Here is a 14,005-nt window from a genome sequence, read left to right as displayed (position 1 = left end):
CCACCTCCTTGCACGCCCCACAAACCCTACTCATCTGGCAACCCTCTCCCTTTGGTCCGACCATGTCGAAACAGCACGGGCCTTCTGTTGGGCCTTCTGTTGGATGACGTCGGTTACAACTTATCTAATAATTCTTACCATCCTAACGAGGACTAGGTACCCGTTACAACAACAACAATTAGTGTCTTTACCTGTTCTTTCTTCAAGCTTTCTCTGTTGTTAAACAGAAATTTATATTTTGCCTTGTCTCCTATGCTTTTTTCGCACCTTCACTCAAGCCCTTGCTTTTGCATTGTTTTTAAGAAACCGTTATTGTACTTTATAATTAAATATGTTTATTTATATAACCGTAAACACAACAATATACAGAATATCGCATTAGAGGTTCAACTAACGCTCTCTGGAGCGCATTTTATCACCACTTCCTACATTTATGTACCTTCGACAAGAAGAACTGTAAATTTTAACCGTAATGTGTTTGCTTTGTTCGGCAAAGCGGTCTAAGTTATTGCTTACCTGTGTAAAACAACAACAAAAGCAATGCGCGCGTATTTCATCAAGCAAATGCGGTGTGGTGGAAGTAAGCAGCGCGTATGCTTCATTCACCAAGAATATTTTAGACGCCGCGTAAAGCGATTACATTAATTTTCTTCATTAAAAAGTCTGCGCGGCAAAAATGCTTCGGAGGCAAATGTAGTGCGACCACATAAGCATATGTGTACATCTAGCTGTTGGCGCGTGTGTGTGTCGAGCACTTATGTTAAATTTAAGCTTACTTGTAGTTGCAGTTTGCTGCTTTCTCACAGAATTTCCCCTTCCCAAAGAACTGCTCTCGCTCGCAGCAATTTGATTGTTGTTATTATTTTTCGTAACTTGCGGAACGCCACAACGTTGACGGTAGTGATAATTCTCAAAATTGACTTGGTGGTAAGGCCTTTTGTTTACCCACACATGCACCCACACAAACACACGCATTTACTCCCAGACTTGTGTACCGTTTACGCTTACACGCTTGCACCCGGGCAAGAGTTTGCAAGGATGTGTGAAAGTTATTACTGCGCGTCGCTTTTAAAATGCTTTTAAGGATTGAAAGAAAATTTCTTAAGTATAAAAACAAAGAAGCGTCGCAGCAGCATGTGGAAATGAAATTTAGTGAAATTTGCTTGGGTTTGGCTGTAATTTAATTTGGATGCACTGCGGCGGCGTAGTGGATTCTCAACTTGCAAAGCTAAGAGATGTAAAATTAAAATAAATTATTAAAAAATAATAATAATAATAATGTAGCACTTAGACAGCTTAGACTTCGACAAACTTCCGCTCTATTATGTGTTATGATTATATTTTCAGAAAGACATTAGAAAGCTCAAGGAAATTAAATCACCGTGATGTTTACGCAAGTTATACTAAACTACTAAGATGCTAAAGAAATACATACATCCGAAGCATTAAATTATGCAGTAAAGATGATATGGAAGCATTGCATAGGATTCCGTTACAGTTGGTAAGGTATCACGCACTTTTAGGTAAAATCATTCATCTGAGGAACACCTCTACCGATTTTAATAATATTTGGTGCATCATATAAACATGACATCCTAATAACATAGTGTGAAACTCCATCTTAGACTTTAAAGTTCATAAATCCTGAAACAACCAAGGTATCGGAACACCAACAACCAAGTTATCCGAACAAATATTGCCTCAATTCTTGCCATACAATTTGACCAAAAGTTGCCGAAATCAAACCATAAGTTTCCAAGCCCTCACATACCGCATAAGTGAACTTCGGTGATTATAGCTGACTTTCTGTAATATCGGTTACTCTGTGAAATATACGTAGGTCACCTATTGTATTTCGGGATTAGTGTTGCAATTTGTATAATTACAACTTTTTCGTAAAGTTTGACATTTTTGATGTAATACTTAGGACGTTTCGACATACGACCGCTATTTTTTTGTTTACAGTAACTTAAAATATTCATCTCGGCCAAAAAATGGAACTAAATCGCGAACGAAATCGAGTGATTATTTTTTACAACTTTCAACATGGATTAACTCAGCTACACTAGATAGATGGACTTAATTAAATTTTTAGCGATGAAGCTTCATCAAGAACCAGTATTTATCAATGGTATGTTGAATCTTATCGAGATCGTAGATAACTCTAAGACAAATATTGAGAAGGTCATTAAAATCAGTTGTTGGTCCGGTAACTATGGATCGTGATGTGACCTATCGTGAGATTGAAGCAACTATAGGCATTTGTGGGAGTAGCATACACTCAATACTGTTAGAACATTTAATTGTAAAAAATGTGGTTCACAATCTCTCGATTGCTTAAAAAGGCTTGTGTAGATTGATCGAGAAAAATGTTAAAAATCGAAACTTCGAAATACTTGTCACACATCGTGACAGGTCATAATTTGTGGACTTACACGTATGAGCCCGAATGTAAACAGCAGTCCACTGTATGGGTGTTTCCAGATGAGCACAATTAAAAAAGGCTTTTCGCGCACGAAGCACTTCAACCAAATGTTTGCCTGTTTTATGTAATAACTGAATATATCGTAACGAACCCATTAGAACAATGCGAAACAATAAATTCTGAGTAATGTACAACTATCTGTTTGACAGTTGTCTTTCATGAAACCAGGAAAACCAACCGCCGTAGATGGATCACTTTTCACCATGACAATGAGAGCTCTAACACATCAACTGAAACAACTGCATTTTCAATGCTCAAAACATCAATTTAATGAGCCAGGCACCATGTTGTCTTGATTTGGCACCAAACAACTTTTTTATTACCGTATGTAAAAGATAAGCTAAGATGTCAACAATTTTCGACATCTCACGGTGATTCCTTCAAAATGCTGTTGTGAAGAGATTTTCTCAATCAAAGTGGCTTTGACAATTTGTTCAAATGCAAAAGTGTATAGCTCTTAATGGAGAATATTTAAAAAAATCAAATCGGTATTCAATTATTAATATTTATTTTTGCTTTCTAATCCTGAAATATAAAAGCAACCTCGTATTAATGAAATTCATGAAGCATCTTTCCTGAGTATAAGGTGCACCTGTGTTAAAACTCTTTATATCATAGGCATATACAGGTCAATCTGTGAGATATCTTAAGGAAATAAAAAAAGCACCTTTACTGATATAATGTGCCCTGATACCAATAATGGTCAAAATCGTGTCAATATTTCACCAAAGTCTACATATACCTCACTTTTTTCGATTGTTCAGTTGACTTAAATATTATTATATTTAAAATATGTTTTCTTAAGTATAATGTGGCCTAACGCTGAATGTGAATGAAGTCGGGCTAGATCTTAGTCCTAATTCCATAGCCTTATTATAATAGTAACCTCCTGTTTCTTCTCTTGCATATACTCAGTATCTTGAATTTTGAATATAAAAATCTTTAAACCCTTAAAAAAGTTTTTCCCGAAACCATTTTTACGGTTTTAGTTCTTGAAAATGACGAGAGTATACAATGTTCGCTTACACACAACTGTTGAACTTTCCCACTTGTTTTTCAACAATTTTATTATCTATACTTGTTCGCTTGTACTTTGTTAATTTTTTCGTTCTTCCTTTTATCACTTTATTTAATTTCTTTCTCTCCTTATTATTTGGTGTCTTTAATTATTATGATTTCTATGATTAAAAAATTTAAGCTTACCTAGTTTCTTATCTTTCCGCTTTTTATTTTTATTCTTTTTCATTAAGTTGCATAGACTCGCGGAGCTCAATTTTACGGATGAGCATAAATTTATGTTTGCTGTTACCGACACCAACAAATGCAACGTTTGTCAACACAGACATTATTCAGTCAGCGGAATGTGGCAGCGCCTAAAAGTGAGCTATAGTTTTTGGAATTGCTGCTTAGCAATGTTTGTGATCAGCACTTTGTGTATGTATTAAGAAGAGTTAATTTTAAAACTTTCGATGCCGATCTGCACAACTAACGAAGTGGTTGATAGAAATATCATATATGTTGATTAAGATTTATTGTAAATCTTTTAATGCTTGAGTGTAGCTATTCGGTAGGGAATCATTCAGCATTTTGACATCGACTAAGAAAACGAAATTGACAATAAACGTATATTAATTAAAATTATTGATACTTATTATTGATATAAAAGAATATCTTCCTTATAAAAGCGATCGCTCTTTTGCAAGAACGAGCAATGATTCAAACATATATCTTATATGTAAATAACTCCTTAAAAATTCAAGAGCTTTTCGTAAATATTAGGTCATCCGTTTTTAAAATCTGAAGAGTTAGTTTCATAGAAAAAGTCCAATACTTTATTTATATGAAAGAAACAAAATATTTGATGGAGAATAATTTTACAAATGATTAAGTCCAAATAGGATTATCTTCTTACAAAGGTAGTAATTGAATTTTTGTTATATTCGGTTGTTATTCTACTTTATTTTTTTCTTTTCCAATGGGCAAATCCTGGTTAAAATTATCTGTGAAAAAAATGTATTCCTTGGGTGCATCGCAATTGTATTTGAATCGCAAAAATATTATTAAAAGAACGTCATTAAATATTAATCAAAAATAATGAAAAAATTAGAAATTTAAATAAACAATAAATACGTTTTGAATAAGACTTCTATACTTTATCATTGCTTGGTCTAAAATTAAAGCAAAGAACTTATGGCAAAATCTGCTTAGAATGTACCATCGTAAGTCATTTCCTGAGAGTTTTCGAATCGAATAACACACGTTTTTTTGACCCTTATTTAAATAGTTTCTGCTATGGGCTAATATTGCTCTAAAGATTTATCGATTTATACCATTGGAATAGAAAGATGGAATAGCAAAATTAGAAGAATAATACTTAAGGAAATAGTAAGGAGAACAGGGTGTTTGAATATTTAGAAGTTAAAACTCATTTATATCGATATTCCGCAAAACTATGAGTCCGGATACCAGATTACATGCATCATGAAGTCACCAAACCGAACTCTGGCGGGTCCTCTGTATCCATATAACGGCGAGTCAGTTGAGGGTAGGAAGCAGTCGTTGGAGGTTAGTGGTAGCGAGCTTCTTCACGGATGGGTAAAAGCTTCGGGGGAAGGTAGGCGTTGTGATTTATTGTCAGGAGCTCTCTATCAACTCCAGTGTCAGAGTTTCTGACTATTGCAGCGTGTTCCATGCCGAGGTTGCAGCCATTGTGGTACCAGTAGATTTACTGCTCCGGAGTGCAGCCTTCTTCAGAGAAGTCTGGACAACCCTAGAATTGCTAGCGGTTGAATGGGTGCGGGTCGGTGCCCCGGATCCTTTTATGTTCTACTACTAGATAGCTGGGGTTCGTGGAAGCTTGGTCAGCGCTGGACCACGATCGGTACATCTAATCTAAATGTAAATCTATCTTTTTGCCCTCAGTAAGGAAGTCTCTCCAGAGTTTTGGGGCACTTGCCCTAGTCATTGCCCTATTGGCGTACACGCAGTAGGGCTAGGAATCCTACTAAACGCCATTGGCAAAAGCTGTTCGGAAGAAGATGAAGTGGAAATTGCTTAATACTTCTTTCTTGACTGTACCGCGTTTGGGAGATCAAGCCTTATACACTTGGGAGCGTATATCTTCAGACATTCCACCGAGCAGTCGGGAATGGAAATTAAACAAACAAATTTGTGTTGGCTACTAAGCGTTTTGCTAATTTATAAGTTCAAAAGCAGGAGTTCTTCTTTTCTATGGTTTCACAAAGGATGTTCAACGTGTTTGCTTCGAAAATTTAACAAATGTTTACTCACAAAGATTAGTAGTACCGTAGTTAGTGCTATTCATTATGAATATTCAAAATATTTCCGAGCCACTCCTTATTTGACCTCAAGCAAGAGGAACATATCCACTTTCCATCAGTGAGAACGCATTCCGGCAGCTAATTGGAACATGCAAAGCTTTCCACTAACCAAGAAATTTCACTGCGTCTACACGCCAGCTCCTCTAGGTTCCTTAGGGACTTTCAGATTCTTCAATGCTCAGACGATAGTGTGTAACGCATATTCTTCTGTGCGCCGTTAGAGTAAATGTTTTGCGCCGCACGATTGCCCACGCTGCAGCGGTTGTTAAGTAGCCGCATGCAATGTGCATTTGCGCTCAACACCAGCCCTCGACAGCACCACCCACACAATCTCGCTTGCAGCTGAGCGGCGACATTATTTTAAACAGCAGCAGCGGCCCACACACTTGAGTGCTGTGCATACGAAATCACTGCAGTAGAAAATTAGAAATTCACTCAAATGCTGTTTGCTGAACTGTTCCGGCTGCTGCCGCTGTTGTTCTTGCTTTTGCTGCTGTTGTAGCAGTTGCTTTTGCTGCCGCTGTTGTAGTAGCTGTGTCCACTGCCGCTTGTCTCCCAACTGCCTTTGTTGGCGCAACTCTTGTCCAGCCAGCGGCGACTTTTGTCTTCTCAGCCATTTTGAATGCACAAAAGTGCGGCGCACAAAAATCGCCCCGAGCCCCATCCGGATGTCGCTTTGGCGAAGTTTGCCGCAATTTTCTTATAATTTGATTTGCTTTCTCATACTCGAAGCAAGCATTTTTCGATTTCTTCCATTTCGCTTATTTCCTTTTCCACTTTTCTGCTCTTTAGTAGATAGTTCAATGTATTTGGCTGTGTGCGTCTCTGTGTCTGTGTGGTAGTGTGTAATTTTTGCAAATTTGTGTAAATTTTTGTTGTATTTTTTCCGCATTAATAGTATGCTTCTCAATTTAAATATTTTTTGACAAAGTCGCATACTTCAGTTTTATCATTTCTCATTTTTGCGCACTCCATTCGCCATGCTCCTTTGGTTTCTTATTCTTACTTTCGTAGTTTTCATTTTCTCAAGCGTTTTTTGTTTTTGTGTTCAGTGACCTTTACCGTGATGTGTGCAGCAGTGTGGCAGACGTTGCCTGCAAGTGCGTGTGGCATGTGGCACGAATGCCCAGCTAACTTTGTGCCTTGGGGCTTTGCTGAAACTTGAGTCCACTGCGTCTGCTGCGCTGCTGAGCTCTCCTTTGGCGACTGCTGGCGCTGCAGCTAGTCACCTCGAAATTTTTGTATATTTAACGGTATTCGGCTTTTGTTTTATTTTGATTATATATCTTTTCAGCGCTGGAAATCAACCAAGCGCACATTTTTTCTTTTCTTCAACACTGTCTTGGTGTCTTCTGCATAATATTGCATGATTGTGTTTGTGCAAGTTAATACTTTCTGCGTTAGCGATTTTTGAAAGAAATCCCATGTCTTTAGAAGGCAAAAAAAATTTAAAATATATATATATACCAATATGTGTATTTCCATATATTTTCCTTAACTTATATACTGCACGCTTATAGTCTAAATCTCAGTGGTCATTTCTTCAAGTAGTTGGTATTTCTTGCTCCACATTATTCTATTTGCACTTGCTCACTCGGCGCTCTCTCCTTCAGCTTTATTTACTCACCCAAATTTCGTTTGTTCTTACCCGAATCTGTTCGAATCTTTGTGTGCTTGCCGCTTATTAAAAATGCCGCAAATTGTCTTGCGAAAATTTGTCAGCGGAAAATTGAAATCAGTTAAGTGCAAAAGTTGACGCTTATGCAGCGCTATGTAAACAACGGTTAATTTAGGTCAATTATGCAATATTATTTAAGCTTTGTTAAGTTTTGAATTTTGATTTGATTATTTTGAAAAAAAAAACAAGTAAGGAAGGGCTAAGTTCGGGTGTCACCGAACATTTTATACTCTCGCATGGTAAAGTGATAATCGAGATTTCATAATACGTCATTTACATATTTTTCAAATACCGTATTTTTGTAAAGTTTTATTCCGCTATCATCATTGGTTCCTAATGTTTATACTCGTATTATACAAAGAAGGCATCAGATGGAATTCAAAATAGCTTTATATTGGAAGAAGGCGTGGTTGTGAACCGATTTCAGCCATATTTCGTACATGTCATCAGGGTGTTAAGAAAACATTATATACCGAATTTCATTGAAATCGGTCTAGTAGCTCCTGAGATATGGTTCTTGGTCCATAAGTGGGCGGCGCCAAGCCCATTTTCAATTTAAAAAAAAACCTAGGTGCAGCTTCCTTCTGCCACTTCTTCCGTAAAATTTAGTGTTTCTGACGTTTTTTGTTAGTCGGTTAACGCACTTTTAGTGATTTTGAACATAACCTTTGTATGGGAGGTGGGCGTGGTTATTATCCGATTTCTTCCATTTTTGAACTGTATATGGAAATACCTGAAGAAAACGACTCTGTAGAGTTTGGTTGACATAGCTATAATAGTTTCCGAGATATGTACAAAAAACTTAGTAGGGGGCGGGGCCACGCCCACTTTTCCAAAAAATTACTTCCAAATATGTCCCTCCCTAATGCGATCCTTTGTGCCAAATTTCACTTTAATATCTTTAGTTATGGCTTAGTTATGACACTTTATAGGTTTTCGGTTTCCGCCATTTTGTGGGCGTGGCAGTGGGCCGATTTTGCCCATCTTCGAACTTAACCTTCTTATGGAGCCAAGGAATACATGTACCAAGTTTCATCATGATATCTCAATTTTTACTCAAGTTACTGCTTGCACGGACGGACGGACAGACGGACGGACAGACGGACGGACAGACGGACGGACGGACAGACAGACATCCGGATTTCGACTCTACTCGTCGCCCTGATCACTTTGGTATATATAACCCTATATCTGACTCTTTTAGTTTTAGGACTTACAAACAACCGTTATGTGAACAAAACTATAATACTCTTCTTAGCAACTTTATTGCGAGAGTATAAAAATAGAATAGAATACAGGAACTTGAGTTTGATTTTTTAGTTTGCATTTAGCTATATGTTATAAATGTCCGATCTAAGCAAAATTATGCAGTTATCGTAGTAATGCTTTGGATAATAATCCATGCCAAATTTCGGGAAGATATCTCGTCAAATAGAAAAATTGCTCAAACAGAACTTCAATCCGATAATTCGGTTTTGTTAACAGCTTCTTGGGATACAAAATATTCATATGCAAAATGAAACCCCAAACGAAATCTTTTTGAGTCTTATACCGACAAAAACGCTTTTTCCTTTATTCGTAAATAAAATTTTCATTGTATTGAATAGTTTATTATATGAATACTAATATAAAATGTATATTATGTATTTTAATATACGCGTGGCCGGATCCACTAGTGTAACTATTAAAATTTTATAATGAAGATTTCTCGAAATTATAGGACAAAGTATAATACAATTGTTGTTGCGTCACTTATACGTAAGTTCCCTTTTATAATTCGGGATTTCGCAACCCTAGTGTTGCAATCTGGCAACTCACAACTTTCAAGTTTTGACAATGAAACGGTGAATTCAATAGAGGTCGCAGATCACTCCAAAACGGATTTCAAGAAGGTTGTTCAAAATCAATTATTATTTTGGAAACTACTGATGAACCGTGCAAACTAATATTACCAGATAGTCGTGCGACCTATCTTGAGTTAGAAGCAACTAAAAGTATTAGGGAGACCAACACGCATTTGATATTTGCACTGATATTTCACTATAAAAAAATGTCACGTTGGATCCTACAAAGAATTTTATTGGAAGGAATGTTAAAAAATACGACAGCTGTGCTTTGAAACACGTCTATGACGTCATGAGAGATAATGAAACGTGAATTTAATCATATGAGCTCGAAAGAAAAGATCAGTCGACTGTATGGGTATTCCCAGATGAGCGGAATCCAATAAAAGTTGTTTGCGCACGAAGCACTACCAGACAAAAAGTTGCATATATTTGGTACAACTGGATATATCGCAACACTAGAACAATGCTTTTGAGTGATACGTAACTATCTGTTTGTCAGTTCTCTTTCAAGAAATTAGAATAACCAACTGCACTTTTGAGAACTAAAGACATCGATTTACTGAGTAATCCACCGTACAGTTGTTTTATCAGTCCGGGTTAAATTTGATCAGATGATATAATCTGTAATAAATATTCATAACTCCTTATGAAAGCACATATGCCTAAAACTCCGCAAACCAATATAGTTCTAATTGATTTTTGTGTGACTTCACATAAATGACTTGTCAACACTGCATATCATATCATAGGTTTACTAATTTGCATTTTACTTATAGAGATAAGAAAACAAACATTTTATACACCAGGTATTTGCGGAACCAATTAAATAAGACTGCGGAATTAAGTAGGGTATTACAACTCTTAACGAGTATTACAATTTTCTAACGAAACATTTTATCATCGGTTTAACTATGATGGATATGGTTTGTCCATATCGATATATAATAACCACAATATGTCAAATAATTTGTATAAAAACTAGCTATAATAGCAAAGCAAATCATTCTTACAGTTATAATCGAACTAAAGTGGAAAACATGAAATTCGCAACGAGCGCTATATTCATGGTTGTACTGCTCTTCGCAGTTAGCCAGGTAAATTACTTATATTACTCCATACCTGCCTATACGAAAGTGAAAATTATTTCTCTCAACCACAGGCAAGCGTCTTACCAGCTGCTCAATTGAACGGCGACAAGTTTTCCCAAGGAGTCGATTCGGCAACCGCCGCCTCTAAAAGTGTTAAAAGCGCGGACTCTCCACCAAGAGAAGCTTCTACCTACATCATCTCAACTGGTAGCCCAACCGGAGTTGAGACCGTTTCCGATTGCATGAAGATGTACAAACCATTAATTGCTGACTTATCGTCCAAGGAAAAAACTGCATTTAACCACATGTCCGATTGCGTGTCTCAAGTAAAATTATATTCGGTTTGCGATGCTAAATTTGGTCCGACCATAAAAGAAATTGATTCCCGTATCTCAGCACTAAACCAAAAGTTTCAAATGTGCTTGGAAGAGGCTATTTCTCACATGATTTAATGCCGATGTTATCTGAACTATTTCATCAACACTTTCGTTTTATCTTTTCAAAGTAATAAAAATTTAATCGCATTAACAGTTAAATAATTTAGTTATTTTATTATTTATTTAATTTTTATCCATTTTTTTCGTCTAACTAATTGATGAATTTGTGGGTGCTTTTTAGAGAATAATTTTTATTTGAAGATAATTTTCTATTTTTTTTAATATATAGTATATAATCATATATTTTACTTAAACGATTCAGCATATCCAAGATTCATGTTTAATCAGCATTTCGGGATTTTCTTTTTTTTTTAATTCCTAATCTGATTGCAGACATTAGCAGGGAAGCTTACTTCTTTCGCATGTTATGCCTTAGCAGCGTCATTTTTATAAACAACTTGAGGGAAATCGCTATAAAGTTGAGAGATATTTAAAATATTGTGGTGGAAAGCATTTCAAACGACAGTTTGCAGTATATTCACCTTCAAGGTGGCATCGGCTTAGTGTATACACTTGCTTTTAATAATTACTGATGCAGTATTTGGGTGAGGGCAACCAATGCAGCTTTCGTTAGTAAAAGTGCTCAGTTAGAGACTGCAAACAACAATTCTTCCGACAAAGTCTTAAATGTAACACAATGCCCCTTAAAGATAAGATAGCCAAATTTTATAGATCGTAAATTATATAACATTAACTTCTTCAGTGAACTCTGGTTGGATATGCAATTTTATATACATTTTTGTGTGGAAAAATCTGTTGACCTGCATATAGCATTTTCTATTTCTGAACCCCTGATGAATATTAAATAAGACAATCTTAGGTATATTGAGGGGTTACATGGGTTTTCTGGGCTAAAAGACAGTATTTTTTCAAAAACTTTTTTCTCATATAAAAATTTAAATATTTTATTAAAGTTTTTTATTCTTACAAACATACACTAATAATGAAAAAATTTTAAAATATTTGGAAAAAAATATTTTAAACTCAGCCATTGCGACGGTGTTTCCGGTGATTCCTCGGAAAATGATGCGCCCGCCTTAGCAGAATAACTCCTTACAGGATCATCTAAAGTGAAAAAAACTATAAACTGAATTTTTGGCAGACATTTTTACAAAAAAAAATAAAAATTTCAGAGACAATTTTCCGACATTTTTTTCAAATAATTGTAATCGAAAAAAACCTCAAAAACCTGTCTAAATTTTCATGAAAATCGGTTGTGTAGTTCCCGAGAAATCTGACTTCAAAAATATAGTTTCGAGAAAAATGTGTTTAAAAACGGTACACTTGGCCTAGCCAGTCTCGAGCACATAAGTTTTCAAGTTCAAAATTTATAAGAATGTTCTGGAAGTGTTGTAGAGTTAAAAAAGATCCTAAAAAAATCGATTTTTTAAAACCCGTAAAGTCATGTACATAACACCTTAATATTAAAAGAAATTTATCTCTGAAGTCAAACAATTTATTGAAGCATATTCTTCAAATATGTTAAGTAGTTTCACTAAATTATGTTTTCCAAAGCAAGAAAAAACCTAATACATTCACACCAATAAATTGTGAACGGCTTTAATTCAAATTGTTATTTGTGGATGATCACAACAGCCACAAATCAGAAATTTGTCTTCATAAAGGCAATTCTAAATGTCGACAAGCTTCATAAGTTATTGGAAGCATAGAAATAACAACAAAAATATAACCATTGTTTTACTTAGTTGCTAACAAACTCCAAGCTAGAATGCGCCACAAAGCAATATCTGTTTAAGGACATTAGCTGGCTTTTATTTCAAGTCATTTAATGCTCACAATTTATGTGTGAAGATGTGAGTTATGAGCCAGCAAACGAGTGTGGGTATACTTCAATTTGTAGCTACGAGTATTGGAAAATAAATTTTTATAAAGGCACGAGTACACACACGTGCTGTCACCCACTTAGCTGATGTATATGTAGATATTTATATATATACATTATATATATATATATATCTTCAGCTTGGCAACAAATTCTGGGCGCATCGTAGTTTGAGCGCACTTCTTCTACATACGCAGCATATACGCCTATATATTTTTATGAGCATAATCGAGGTAGCCAGTCGAGAGCCGCTTCTCATATGTTGGCAACCACCGAACGTGCTAATGTGTCATCAATTTGAATTATCGCCAAAATGTGGCAACATGCAGACATGCCACAAACATGTTGCAAACACCTACACACTTACACATATACACTATATAATATTATAAGCTTGGCTATTATATGAACGGCCTTAACACTTGATAAGCTGCAGTAAATAAATAACTTCATGAACTCACACATATATACATACATACACATTTTCTTGCAACATATTTCGGCTGCGCTTCAAGCAGTCGCCGGTACTTAATGAGCTATTGTCTTTGCTCGAAACGTTTACCGGTCATAGGCTGGCCTTCGTTTATTTTACTTGGTGCATTTCTTCACTTTATTTATTACACTTATTCCCGTTATTCCCTTTTGGTGGCAGTTTTCCTCTTCATTGACTCATTGCTCTTTGCTTCTTTTACTTTGTGCTCTTTCACTATTCGGCGTCGCAAAAAGCGGTTTCTTTTCCATTCCGTTTGCCTTTTGCCATTTTATCATTGCTTTGCTCTGCCTCAGTAGTTTTAATTTGAATTTATGGCCTGATTTTTTCAATAATTTTTTGTTAGTCATTGCCATTTTTCTTTGGCAATTATTCCCATAGCCGCTTGGTGACACTTTGTTTTTTATTCGCCAGCCAATTTAATTCAATTTAAGTTGAGGGCGAAATTTGTTAGTGTCAGTGAAGAAAAGTTGCCACTTGCAAGGAGGTATTTCTTCGCTAGCTTGTACCTATGTCCAAATATATATATATATATATATGTATACCTGAACTCAATAATTTTATTTTTTTTACTTATTATTGCTTGTTATTTAGGTTACTCATACGCCACCGTCTAAATAAGGTTTAAATGCAAAAGTTACGTATACCACCCGCCATAAATGATTTTTTTACTAATCATTACTATTGATTAAATATATATATATTTTTTTCAATATTTCGTTATTTATTTGATCTGTGTTATTACATATAAAGTCTAACAATAAGTTAGAAAATTTTAAATCTATTTAAAAACTAG

At 35.6% G+C, this 14,005-nt stretch overlaps 1 protein-coding gene across 1 annotated transcript; it reads left to right on the top strand.

Moving 5' to 3' along the window:
- Positions 1-10,347: 10,347 nt before the first annotated feature.
- LOC126755311 (uncharacterized) lies at positions 10,348-10,978 on the top strand. Its single transcript, XM_050467784.1, has 2 exons — positions 10,348-10,445; positions 10,511-10,978. Exons 1-2 carry the CDS (start codon positions 10,389-10,391, stop codon positions 10,889-10,891), a joined length of 438 nt encoding a protein of 145 aa, XP_050323741.1. The 5' UTR covers positions 10,348-10,388; the 3' UTR covers positions 10,892-10,978.
- Positions 10,979-14,005: the final 3,027 nt, after the last annotated feature.

Source organism: Bactrocera neohumeralis, chromosome 4, assembly GCF_024586455.1.
Source record: "Bactrocera neohumeralis isolate Rockhampton chromosome 4, APGP_CSIRO_Bneo_wtdbg2-racon-allhic-juicebox.fasta_v2, whole genome shotgun sequence".
Taxonomy (NCBI): domain Eukaryota; kingdom Metazoa; phylum Arthropoda; class Insecta; order Diptera; family Tephritidae; genus Bactrocera; species Bactrocera neohumeralis.
Note: the sequence above shows the minus strand (reverse complement) of the source record. Positions and strands in the feature narration are given on the sequence as shown.

Coding starts and splice junctions, on each gene's coding strand:
- LOC126755311 (XM_050467784.1), top strand. CDS start 10,389: ATGAAATTCGCAACGAGCGCTATATTCATGGTTGTACTGCTCTTCGCA. Junction 10,446..10,510: donor TGCTCTTCGCAGTTAGCCAG/GTAAATTACTTA, acceptor TCTCAACCACAG/GCAAGCGTCTTACCAGCTGC.